This window comes from Sapajus apella, unplaced genomic scaffold (genome assembly GCF_009761245.1).
Source record: "Sapajus apella isolate SASKATOON/1434 unplaced genomic scaffold, GSC_monkey_1.0 scaffold2, whole genome shotgun sequence".
Lineage (NCBI taxonomy): Eukaryota > Metazoa > Chordata > Mammalia > Primates > Cebidae > Sapajus > Sapajus apella.
In genome coordinates this window covers 28876271-28889895 of record NW_022436942.1, presented here as the reverse complement: position 1 = coordinate 28889895, position 13625 = coordinate 28876271, and the positions used below count along the sequence as shown (strand labels likewise).

The window sequence follows — 13625 nt, the reverse complement described above, 5'->3', positions numbered from 1 at the left end:
AGTAGAGACGTGGTTTCACCTTGTTGGCCAGGCTGGTCTTGAACTCCTGACCTCAGGTGATCCGCCTGCCTCAGCCTCCCAAAGTGCTGGGTTTACAAGCCTGAGCCACCATGCCCAGCCCCCAAATATATTTTAAATCTCAGTGAACTGACACCATCAACCATCACAGTCACCTAAACCAGACAACTGGGGTCATCCTTGACCCCTCCATTTCTGTCATTTCCCTTGTCAATCAGAAGTGTTGATTCTTTCTCCTTTAGGCCCTCTGTTACATTGGTGGCCCTGAATAAACTACATTTTTGATATTTATGCCTTTACATGATCTAGCATAATTCAACAAAATACAACAGAAATGACATTGTGCCAGTTTTGGGCTTAGACCTCAAGAAAGCCTAGCAGCTTCTACTTTTGTGCTTTTGGAAACCCTAAACTGCCATGTAAGACCGCATGAAGAAAGACCCAAGACTACATGGAAGAAAACTAAGGAAAACAAGACAGCTAGAATTGAAGTACCAGACATGACCTGGTTGAACTGGTCCAGCCAGCCCTCAGCTGCTCGAACCATACTAGCTAAGACACAAAACATGTGAGGAAGCTAGGCCTCCAGACATCATATGAGATAAGCTGTCTCTGGTGTGCCCTGCCCATCCCGATCTATAGCAACTTGAGAAAGAAAATGATTGCTGCTTTAAGCCACTAAATTTTAGGGTGGTTTGTTGCACAGCAATAAACAATCTAAACGGTCCTCTAACAATGCCTTTGAATAGGCATTTATCAGATCTGGCTCCATTTCTGAAAAAAAGCCTCTTAACCAGTGTCCCTGCTTTGTTAAAATACTGTGCCCTTCAAGTACCCATGTTGTCAGAGTAATCTTTCTAAACTATCATTTTTCTGGTGTTTAAAATCCTTCAAGTTCTCTCACCTAATTTAAACAAAAGCTCTTTAGGATTCTGTGTGATGTGTTTCTCATTTCTCCTTTCTTCTCTATACCCCTACCCTGCCTTTGCCCTCCATGTGCTAGTCATTTGGAACCTCTTGCAACCACTGAATGTCATGATATTTCTATACCTCTGACTTTGCACATGCTATCCCTTCTCCTTAAGACACCCTCTCTTTCTCTAAGCTACAAAGGCTTTCGACAAAACACCTTAGGGATCACCCCCTCCAAGAAGCTTTGCTTGAAAACCACCCCTAGGCTGAGTTGAATGCCCGTCCTTTGTGTGTGTCTTTATCATGCCAGTTACATCAATCATTTGTGGACATGTCCATCCCCTTCATTGTTTAAATAATTTTAAACTTGACCTGTACTCAACTAAGGCTTTGCAATGTCACTCAGTGGCTAAAGACAGGTTTGAAGTCTCAGAGCTGAGAACTTCATACAGAGCCTGTCAAGTATTTGCAATTTCATTTCAATATCTTATTATATGTTCATTTTGAAAATAGAGGCAGTGTTATGAGACTAGAAAAGAAAATGTCAAAGTTTCAAGCAATATGTGAAATATAAATACAATAAAACTTTAAGTAAATATCCAACCAAACTTTTTATTGGGGTTTTTATTGCAATCTACTTTCAGCAATAAGGGGAAAGTGAGCATGAAAAGAACTCCAATCAGACTTTATTCAACAAAGCAGTTTTTCATGAATGCTTCAGGTTAGTGTATGGTCAGCTCAGCTTCCAGTATCAACTTGAGTACCTCATCATGGATATTTATGCCAAAATGACAACAGTAAGGCATTGCAAAATCCTAAGTCATCTAAGATTAAACCATATTTTACATAATTTGTAGGACAGTAAAGTATACTAATACTCTATAATAAATAAGGATTTTAAAAATGTGTTGCTTAGCCCTTGTTGAACTAAATTCAATTACTAGCTTATTATAAGTACTCCAGTTAATAAAAGTTTGATTGTACTTCAAGAACTCTGACTTCTCCAAAGATAAAAAAAAATTAGTTGTCATGACAAAAATTAAGTTTAAAAGCACATTCACACTTGTCCTTAAAAGCATGTTTACATCGTGTATGAGAGAACTTTTCGTGCCTGATGACACGGCTTATACAGCAAAGAGAGTCATATGCAAAGGACAACTAGAGAGCAATCATCCCATCCCCACTTCCTCCAAAAAGCCACACTCGGCCTCAGTGTAAAAGTTACATTTTATTGCCATGCTACAAAATGTATGAAGTTGGCACTGATAGGGAGAAATAGAGAACAAAGGGTGGGAAGGGATAGAGGGCAAATTATGTTGTTACATATACAAGGTTTTATTTTAATTAACAGTGGTTACGTTTTGCCAATAGTAAAAATGCAAACCAAAATTTAAAATGCTGATCTGAAACAGCATTAAGATACAATTTATGCATAGTATAGTATCACTTATATCTTTTATTAGAGAAATATGGAATGTTTATAAAAGAAGTTAACCATGGGGGTAAAATTCATATTTCATGTACAATTTGGCAATGGTAGTCCCACTGTTAGACCATTTTTTATAAAAGAAAAAATTAAAAATCTAATAAGCTACCTTTATACAAAGTTGCTATATTTATGCCTTTACGTAGGAAAAAAACATTTATAATGCAAATTAGGACATACAATAATCTTACAATATTATACAATGTAATGAAAATAAAACATAACACAAAGTTTGTTCCTTATAAAATGTATATTTTGCATTACTAATGCAAATGTGGCACACTGGTGACTACTGTACTATTAATACCAGTCTGTTTCCATGCTATAATTGTCCAATTGCCATAGAATTGCAATTATAAGGATGCTACAAAAGAACTGTTATACCCCCAAAAAATGAGGAAGTAGGGATGGGGAACAGGGATGTAAAGAACAGGAAAGATAGATAGGGTGCTGGTTTGGGCAGAGTATATTGTGGTATGTCATAAAATATTTGTTAATTTTTCAAGCCAAAAACATTTTCTTTACATTCTGTAATTTCGTACCAATGTCTTTATTCAAATTTGGCAAACATCAAGGAAAAGGTAATTAGTACCATATACCTCACACATCAGAAATATGAATGAGATACCAATACATCAGTTACTTGTGAATGATGTCTCTGATGGTATGTCTATTTCAAGAATATATGTATTTATACACACACACTACACATTGCACAAAACACTTGGGCATCATAGGTTAGAAATAGCACAGGGAATTGGGAAGTACTTTTTAGTCTGTTAAAACCTTTACCTTGAGGCAAAAATATGGTGGCACATTGTTGGGAAATTATGAAAACATAAGGCCCCTGTCCCATTTTTAATAGAACATTATTGAGGTACATTTTTATATGCTGTGCCACAGTTTTGGGGAGGGAGAGGAGATAAACAAACACTAGCTTGACTTGTTCTTATAACATTGAATGGGGGGGATCAACATTAATATCTATAAAAACAAGGATTGCTTGGCAAATTTTCCTAAGTCCCAGATGTGATGTATTCTGGATATACTGGGAAGTGAAAAGCTTTTTGCTGAATCTTCAAGAGTAAAGTGCATATCTCATCACTCCACAGCAGCAGTAAATAAAAGGAACTATTTGCCAATCTTCCTGGAGGGAGGGAAGGCACCATATTTTCATTTTTAAAAGAAGATGAAACTGGGAAATAAAACACACAAAGAAAAAACACAGGTAATACCAATATCAGTTTCCAACCCTGGCATGGGATAGATGCTGTTATGATTTATATGGATAAAACAGTATTCTATTTGGAGGGAAAACATTAACAGTGATTATATTTCCAAAACCAAAAAGAAGGATCACATGGTCTACTAACAGAATATCTAAAATTAGATCTGCCTCAGAAAATCAGAGACATATGGCCACAATTATATGCTAATAAAATATTAATATCTCATTCTAAAATGCACCTACTAATAGGTACATCCTTCCAGGACACAGCTTAATGCCCACTACTAAACTACTGCAAAGGACAAGTAGTATTCTAAATTACCTTTTATTAAATAGGAACACAAGTGATTTCTAGAAGACAACTAGAAATTAACACCAGTCGTATATAACTTTCTAATACTCTTATAGTACCTAAAATCAAATTCTTAGCAGACAAATTGGTCCCATTTTCATTTTTAAAGCACATAGTATTTAAAGCATTAACAGCAATGATTATATTGGAGTTATCTTAAAAAAAGAAAAACTAATTAGAATCTGAAGGAAACAATGAAAAGGATGACGGAAAGAAAGAATAAAGTATCCAACCTCCAAAATGAATAAATAGATCAGCCCTTTCATTTGGAGATTAATGTTCTGCCTTGACTGCTTGTTTCAGAAAAAACTATGTGCATTGGTTCCATTGTAATTCTTATCCCACATTACAAAAACTATTACATAAATTTGGCACAATTAGTAATTTACTTAGAAGAAAGAATAAGTGGAACAATATATTAAAAATGGAACCTGCATCAGGGAAACTGCACACCTATACCACTGCTCTCTTTTAAGAGAACAGTGAACACTGTAATAAGCACCAAGTTCATGGGGCAACAAAAGGGGGAAAAGAAAATCCTGCTATGCACATAGAATGATAAAAGACACTGATACTGATTTACAAAAAAGACACTAAATATGGCACTAAAAACGATAAAGACACCTTTAATAATTTATTTTCTTTATAATGATCCCACTCTATTGTTCTGCTAATCCATCACTGTCCTATGATTTGTTTATTTACTGAATAGGATGGATGCTAATATGACTAAAACTTTTTCATGCTAAATTAACCTTTGTTACATCTGGTAGATCCAGATCATAATCTCAAACTTCCTCATATTTAGAGAAAATAGTAAAATATTTTGCAAGGTTATCTAACCTTTTCCCACTCTACCTTCTCTCGTATTCTCTAGTGTTTAGGACATTGGAACATCTTTGATTTTCCAAGAGTTTGACATATGGAGACTCTTTAGTTTATATAAACTTTAACTCATTTTAAATCCTAAATTGTGACACAATCTCATTGCTACAAGACTTCCACTGTACCTGCTATGCTGGCAACAATATTAACATTTCATGGAAATCAAAGGATAATCAAAGATCCAGCTACAAGGAAAAGGACAGCAGAGCTGAGGAACGCTAGAGTAGGCAGAGTATGACTGCAGCGTGCAGCTGGGGAGTTACTGCTAAAGTGCTGGGAGAGCGCCCACGGAGAAAACACAGTACGCCTGGAGGGAACTTTGCATGTTAAAAGCATCTTCCTTTTTTTTCTCAGTTGCTAAATAGATCACCTATGGACACAGGAAATTTAGAATTGAGAAACTGTTTTTATCAACTTGAAAAGTAAACAGCATATAAATAAATACTGGACAAGGGCAACCCTGTTATAGAATAACAGTAAGTTCCAAATGAGCCTTCAAAACCGTACTTTGACAAAAATGCAAACTAAACAACAATGAACACATAGTCCAATTTCAAAACTATATACAAACTCAAACATTTTAAATTGAAAAGGACATACGGCAACAAAAATAAGATATCCCGAACACCAAAGAAAAAATCGAAGATAAATGAAAACCTAATGGCACAAATGCCTCCAGAAAACAATATGTTGTCAATAATCTATAGGAGAGAAACTTTCAAGAGATCATGGTTCAGATTTTCAAATGTTTTTGGGTAAAGTGACCTGAGACTAATTCTTGAGCCTATTATAATTCTGAGTAAGATATCTGGACATGCCCTTCAAATGACATCATGAGATGAGTAAATAGAAAATCTTGTCTCCTTCCTGCCTTTCAATGCACCAACAGCAAAACATATTCATGGACACAGGCTTCTTTCTAGTAACAATGAAGGCAAAGGAGCTGACTGGTACTAGAGGAGGTGTGGTACTTCTGTTTCCTTTACATATGTTTTGGCTCAAGTCAAAAAGCCTTTAATTAATGAAATAAAGAATTCCTCATGTTACATGCTGGAGGCCACATACTGTGAAGAGTGAATCTATGAGCATTACTCTCAAAGCCTATAGTTATCTGTTAGCAATGCACATTGTCAGGAGGCTTTATAAAAAGTTTTAAAAGCCAAGCATGACTTAGACATGAAAGATATGCATAAGTCCATAATATTGATAAAAATCAACCAGCATGTCATTCACTTCAACTCTCATTTTAAATAGGCACTGTGAAAACAGGAATGCTGCTGTACAATGAGTAGTATATAATGAAATTAGTGTTCTTTAAGGAGTACCTGCTCTACATTAATTCCCTTTAGTTAAAGATGCACATGAAATATTCAGAAAAAATTTTATCAGTCTATAAAAGGAGTTAGTGTTTAGAAATGAAAATGAAGCACTTGCATCTTCATTTTTAAAAACTTCACAAAGGTGCAAACAACATAATGCTTTCCAGGCTCACATGGGCAGATCAGTACTATTGTGTCTAGTTTTCCTAGATGTACCATCATCTCGTGGCAGTGCTTTCTGCAAATTTGACATAGCAGCAGTTCTCTCGATGTCTATCACGGCATACAGCTCTGTGCGCCTGGTAGGGGTTTGTGGAAGGGGAGTTGTAGGCGTTTTCGGAGTTTGAGGGTTGTCAGAGTCACTGCCACCTTCCAAGTCAACCTGTATGTAATTAAGCTGCCTGTGTTCTAAACTTGGGCGTCTGATATCAAAGTTAAAGACTGTTGGTGTACAGTCCCGACGCCTTGAATATTCTATTTTGTGAGCACTTGCCGGCACTGTTACATTCTCTGTATTTACATAGTTATGCATTGGATCTAGATTATTATGGTAGCCATTTAGAGATGGGGTCTTTGGTCCTAAATTGTCATCTTCATCCCTACTTAGCTTGCGGGCTTCCCAAACAGGAGGCAATGATGGTAGATTTTCATAGTTTAATAATGCAGTTCTTCTCTGAGCTGAGTTGTTGATATTCTGGGTATCTGAGGTACTGGTGGATGTCAGACGACCTCTCCTGACCCCTGAGGCACTAGGGATAGATAGCCCATTTATATTTTCATACACCAGTTTGTTAACAGAGGGTGCATCTCTTCGTTCATCACTGTCATAGCCAGTGTCCCATTCTGTGTTATTTGCTCCACTTCCACTAACTTGATCTCTTCCAAGTTGCTCCAGTTTCTCTTTTTCCATTAATTGCTTTTGAACAGGGGTTGGCCCTAAAACAAATTTGACCCCTTCAGATTCAAGAAGAATCTGAGGATCCCTGTCTTCAATACTACTTGGTTCTTCTTTTGGTGTGTTGCTTTCAGCGTTAGAAACCCTTGCCTCCAATGGAACATGCACACTTATGCGGTTTTTCTGCTCTTCTTGCACACCTGTAGTGTTGACATAGGTATGGACCTAAACCAAAACAGAAAGTGAATTAGTTAACTTACTTAAAAGAATGAAAAAAGCCTGGCCATATCAGTTAATTTTATTAACTTTTTTCTCTCCAAATGTACTCTTACTCCAAAACTTTTGCACCTTTTTTTTTTAAATTATAGAAATGTCTTCCTAGTTTGATAAAAGAATAACTACTTTAAAATAACATGCAGGCTGGGTGCAGTGGCTAAAGCCTGTACTCCCAGCACTCTGGGACACTGAAGTGGGTGTATCACTTAAGGTCAGGAGTTCAAGACCAGCCTGGCCAACATGGTGAAACCCTGACTCTACTAAAAATACAAAAATTAGCCAGGCGTGGTGGTGGGTGCCTGTATTCCCAGATACTTGGGAGGCTGAAGCACTAGAATCACTTGAACCTGGGAGGCAGAGGTTGCAGTGGGCCGACACTGGACCATTACACACCAGCCTGGGCGATAGAGTGAGATTTCATCTAAAAAAATAAAATAACAGGCATTATATCTGCTAGTTAAACAAAATAAATATTATGTATAAAATAAAAATAAGGAACAAAATAGAGATTACCATTTTGTTGCTGTTGTAGAGGTTCTCATCAAAGCATTAAAACATGACTCAGAAATAAGAAATAATAACTTTGAAAAGGAAGAGATAAATTTATCCTTAATTACTGATGATCTTATTGTATAAGGAGATAAACTCTGCTAGATTTAATAAGAGTTCTATCAAATGCATAGATATAAAATAAATGCCACCTAGTAAGAAACTATCACTATTTATAAAAGCTTAATGATATTTCGGGGAGATAATATAAAAATATTTAGAAGACTATATATAGAAGTTTAAAGATTCAAAAATAAATGCAAAACAAGAAAAAATGTAATTACAGTAAATAATATAAGAACTCACTATGTAAAGAACACAAAGAAACTGATTTTAAAAACACTAAAAACTTTTTAATGTGACATACGGTTTACAAAACCTAAGTATAACTAATTAATACAGAGGTTTCAACCAGATACTTCATTCCACACATGAAAACTAGAATACTCAGGAACACTAAATAACTCCATAACATTAACAGCAAAATCTACTTTCCTACTAGTAGTTCACTGACTATAATGACTAAAGTATGAAAAGCAGCATAATCTCTTAATCCACTGGAGGTTCTTATAATGAGAACTGACCATAAGTTATGCCTTTCTTAGTCTATAGATACACCTCTCTTGTGAACCCACAAGCTACTGTAATGCTAAGTTCCCCTGAATACCCACATGTATTTGAGTTTACACCAGCAAATATATGCCATTTCCTTTGACTGTTCACTATGCAAGTAATTTACAAACAGTGAAAGTTAAATTTCAAGCTGAATAAAATCTTCCAGTATTAGCACAGCTAACTCTGAAGAATCATTATTGCTGTTGTTACACAGTAGCACATGCTTACTTGTTCCTCAGCCACAAGCAAAGGATGTGTAGATTCTTCCCCTACTGAAGGCAGGCGAGCACTTCCCACAGAAGGATGTCTGCTTGAAGGATGGGATGAAGCATCTCCAAATGAGGGATATCGGGGATATCCATTAGGTAAGTTCTGAGCAGCAAATCCTGGAGCTGAATTTTTGTTTATTGGTTTAAGGAAGAGCAGGGTAGGGCAAAGAGAATAAAAATTAGTAAGAATCGAATCTGTACTGAGAGGATTATAGAAGGTCTTTCTGCCAAGACAGCAGAAATCAGAAATAGTATTACCCACCTACCCCATATTTTAGATATTATGAAATAGTGTTTTCATTTTTAAAATATTTGATGTACTTAGAATTACAGCTGTTTTTGAAAACTGACAATCATTATACTTCTGTTATCCAATGGTGATTTCCAGTGTGTTACAGACTAAATATCCATAATTTATAGCTTACAACTAAAGACCTGTTACTCAAAATGTGAGAGGAAAAATGGGTACCTACTTGTAGGTGTTCGAGGTGTTCTAGGGACTTCCAATTCTGTCTGATGATTATTTCTTTCTACAACTGGCTCTTCCACCACATTTATACTATTATTTTGCATAATCTCTTGCAACATGTTAAATAATTCTTCTGCACGGGCACACTTAAAGGCAAAGATTCCTACAAATATAAACCAAAAGGGAAAAATAGTTAATATACCTTTAAAAAAACTATAGGAAGACTTGACAAAGAGCAGAATTGTAAAGTAAGCATTCTATGCACCAAGAGTAAGAAATCCCTTTTAAATAAATATATGACAAATTACTGATTATTCCCTGTTTCAAAACAAACCCCTGCCAAAAGTTTACGGAATAATTTTCATTCATCTAAAGGAGATGGCCCAAAATAAAGCTAATGAAATCAAGACCTGCACAGTTACGCTAGTCTGTTTTTTAACAGCAGGGGGAGCCCAACTCACCATTCCAAGGTGATCATTTGCCATGTAACAGGCCCCTTGCAAAGTCCCTAGGTGTTTTCCAATCGTTATCTTGTTTAATTATTACAATAAGTATAAGATAGGTATTACCATTTCCATTTTATAGAGAAGAAACTTAACATTCAACAGAAGTCTTGTAACTTGTCAAAGCCATTCAAGTAGCAGGTGGTAAAAAAAACCAATGATAAAGACACTTAGTCAATTTAGCAGGCCTAATCATTTACTAAAAAATCTTAAAGTTAACATGAGCCAAAATTTCCCACATAGACAATATGCTTAATAAAAACTTGATAAATGAATACATAGTATACTATATCTTTTCTTAACAACCTATTTATTTTGGGATTTTTTTCAGGAGAAAAAAACATTAATCTTTTTATATAAAATAGCTGAAAGCAATATTTCAAATATAATATTTGGGAAAAAAACAAAGGTTCTACCTTGTCCAGTTTGACACCTTCGACCACTTTCAAAAGAAAAGAGATTCGAGTCATAGCCATAGCGTCGCAGGCAGAGGTAGTGCCATTTTACTGAGTCACGTTTGCGGGTGTATAAAATCAGCTCTGTGTCTGTAAGTTCCATTATGCCAGAACCTAACTCATTCCCATCATCATCCACATTAATGACCTAAAAAAATGTTAATAGTCATACAAATATTTCACCAATTTGTCAGGAAAATGCATTGTTGCTAATTAGTTATTTGTAATTTGTTAGTTCATTCATCAAATAATGTGTGTGTCAGCCATGGTCTACGTAGCAGTGTAACACTCAGTTCAGATCAGTAAGAAATTTATATTTCCACTGGGGAAACAAAATATAGAAACCACAAAACATATATGATCAAGTGACGAATGCAACAGAGGTTGCAGAAGGCAGGAACTGTGGTCTAAGGCTGTTGAGACACCTTCACATAAGAGGGGGAAGGCCTTTAGCTGGACTGCTAGTATAATTAAATTTACTCACAAAATAAAATAAGAAGGGAAATGTAGTGGGTCAGGAGATACAGGGTACATCATGAAGACACAATGTTAAAGCAGAACAAAGAAAGTACCTTTCAAAGAGACCAAAATAAGATTGCCATGGAGTTCATATAAGCAAAGGTTTTGTACTGCTGAGCTTCAGAAAACATCCAAAGACTAAGAATAGTAGATAACATTTAGGGAGAAGTTACTATTCCCCTGGGAGTGAGAAAAGAGCTTTATATGTATAATTTTTCTCATTTAACACTCATAACAATCCTAGACTACATTGTACAAAAAATGGAAGTAAGACTTAGTAATAATGCAGCCTGCCCAAGGTCACGAAGCTTATAAAGTAACAGACTTACACCTAGGTTTGTGTGATCAAGGCTATTTTTTTTATAACAGATCGAGGTCAGATTATGAGACACAAAACAACTATGGGAGTATTTAACCTATAGGTAACATAACAGCACAGAAGTTTTGGCAAACAGGTTAGTGAATGATGAAAGAAGAAGATTAATTTGATAGTGACTACAGGATGAATCAGAGGGTGACTTGAGGTAAGAGTCCAGTTAAAAAATCATGCAGGCATGCATGAAAATAATAACTGAAAGACAGATAGTGATTTGACTGAAAAGCCACCCTGTGAAATGGTACTTTAAAGACAGCGTTACCAGAATTGTATGGCTAATTAGATAGAAGAGATCAAAGGAAAACTAAAAAAAAATTCCGTACTAAGAAAATGTTGTCATCATTTATTAAATCAAGAAAAGACAAGGCAGAAAGAAAGGGAAATAGAAGAGTTTGGTGATAAAAGCCAGGAGTAAGATCAGTTAAGTGAAATAAAAGAAGAACATCCAAGTAGGCAGTAAGATATATAACTCAACCAGTTTTACTGACCTTAAACTTGTTCCGATGGTTATCTGGGACAGTGTCTTTATCTGGACAGCTACAACAGCTACCCATGGCTTCTTCAGAAGACCATGTGTGTACTACATGAAAAATAATTTGGAAAAATTTATTAGATGAAGGATACAAAAATTGTAAACAGAAAAACACTTTAGAAATCATCTAACACAAGCATTATTTTGATGCAGAAAATTAAGCCCAACAAGGTACATGGCTGTAGCTAGATTTTACACAACTAGCTAGTTGATTTTACTCAGTAACAATAAGTATAAATTTTGTGAGGTATTAATAATGTCACACAAATCTCAAATTTCTAGTTAAATTTGCAAAGGCCACATATTCTAAAATTATCTAAAAAACAAACCTACATAAGGTATATATCATATATATAATATTATTTAAAAAATTAATTTTTGTTTAAGAATATTGGAATAACAGAATTGACCCTTTGTGGCTTATTAGGAATTTCATGCTCTTCTTTAGAGAGAGAGAGAGACAGACAGACAGAGAGAGAGACAGAGAGACAGAGACGGTCATTACGTTGACCAAGGCTGGGCTCAAACTCCTGGGCTTAGGTGATCCTCTTGCCTCAGCCTCCTGAGTAGCTGGGACTACAGGACCACCATGCTTGTTCTTCTTTAAATAAAAAATCACCAAACGGATGGTGAATTTCTGGTTTGGCAGGTATTTTGACTGTTGTTACTCATTGTAGTATCTTTTATGTCTCCACAAGACAAGATTGGTAATTAAACTGGTAATTAAAACAAAATCAATTTGGTAATTAAAAGAAAACCAAATTTCGAATAGCACATTAGTAAATGAGAAAGACAACTCAAAATTAAGCAGTAAAGTAACACACAGAACACTGGCAAAACTGATACAGTATGTCTATTCAATACTTCTTTCCCATAGATGGTTAGAGATAAGTGGTTATATACCTGACATTGAGTATTTAAGAATACTCCAACTGAGCAGAGAAAGAAAACATTAAAGCATCACTTACAAATAAGGGAAATAATCAGATAGAATATGAAAATATATGAAAAAGGAGGAGGGAAGGAAGCACAGAAGCTACAAAACATAACATTACAAACATAAATTTGATTAAAACTTGCTGAAAATTATTCAGTGTCTCTCCACTACCTTCAGTATAACAGTTTAAACGCTTAAGTATGATAGTCTGATCAGACACAATCCGAACCCTGTCTACAGATCCAGTCTAGACTCTCCCCTGTTCTCTGTCTGAAGCCCTACTCTTAGTCGAATCAGAATGAACAAGCTGCAGTTTCCCCAGAGCACCTTGGTCTCTCACATCCTTCCAAGCTGCTCCCTTTCTGCTTCTTTCCTTTCTCAAGATTCAACTCAAAGTGCAGTTCATCTGGGACGCTTTCCCTGACTCCAAGCAACTAGGTGAGTTATACTTACCATGTATCATTGTCATGCCTACCGCAAAGCACTCTGAGCTTTCTAGTATCACAGCATCTATCACACGTCATACTGAGTAGAAATTGTGACAGGTGTCTGTTTCTCTGTCTTCTTTCCTCCATTGTGAGCCCCTTGCCAGCAGGAATAAACCTTACTCATTTTTACATTCCTAGTACCTAACACAAGACCTAGCATATAGTAGTCTATAGCACCTTTGTGATTTAAATGGACTGTACTAAACAAATGTGAAGGATGCCTGGCTGGTGTAAGTATTAAGAAAATGGCCGGGCGTGGTGGCTCACGCCTGTAATCCCAGCACTTTGGGAGGCCGAGGCAGGTGGATCACGAGGTCAAGAGATCGAGACCATCCTTGTCAACATGGTGAAACCCCGTCTCTACTAAAAATACAAAAAATTAGCTGGGCATGGTGGCGCATGCCTGTAATCCCAGCTACTCAGGAGGCTGAGGCAGGAGAATTGCCTGAACCCAGGAGGCGGAGGTTGCGGTGAGCCGAGATCGCGCCATTGCACTCCAGCCTGGGCAACAAGAGTGAAACTCCGTCTCAAAAAAAAAAAAA

At 36.1% G+C, this 13625-nt stretch overlaps 1 protein-coding gene across 4 annotated transcripts in view; it reads right to left on the bottom strand.

The window, feature by feature from the left end:
- Positions 1-1528: 1528 nt before the first annotated feature.
- FRS2 (fibroblast growth factor receptor substrate 2) overlaps positions 1529-13625 on the bottom strand; it is a 113565-nt gene continuing 101468 nt past the window's right edge. For 2 of the 4 annotated variants that reach the window (XM_032295310.1, XM_032295328.1), the window contains 5 exons: positions 11615-11706; positions 10193-10379; positions 9278-9436; positions 8764-8927; positions 1529-7320 (listed from right to left, as the gene is read on the bottom strand). In XM_032295310.1, coding sequence (XP_032151201.1) covers positions 6370-7320; positions 8764-8927; positions 9278-9436; positions 10193-10379; positions 11615-11680 — 1527 coding nt within the window. In that variant the 5' untranslated portion in view covers positions 11681-11706 and the 3' untranslated portion in view covers positions 1529-6369. The remainder of the gene's footprint in view (positions 7321-8763; positions 8928-9277; positions 9437-10192; positions 10380-11614; positions 11707-13625) is intronic. The other 2 variants (XM_032295302.1, XM_032295320.1) reach the window with 1 other exon arrangement.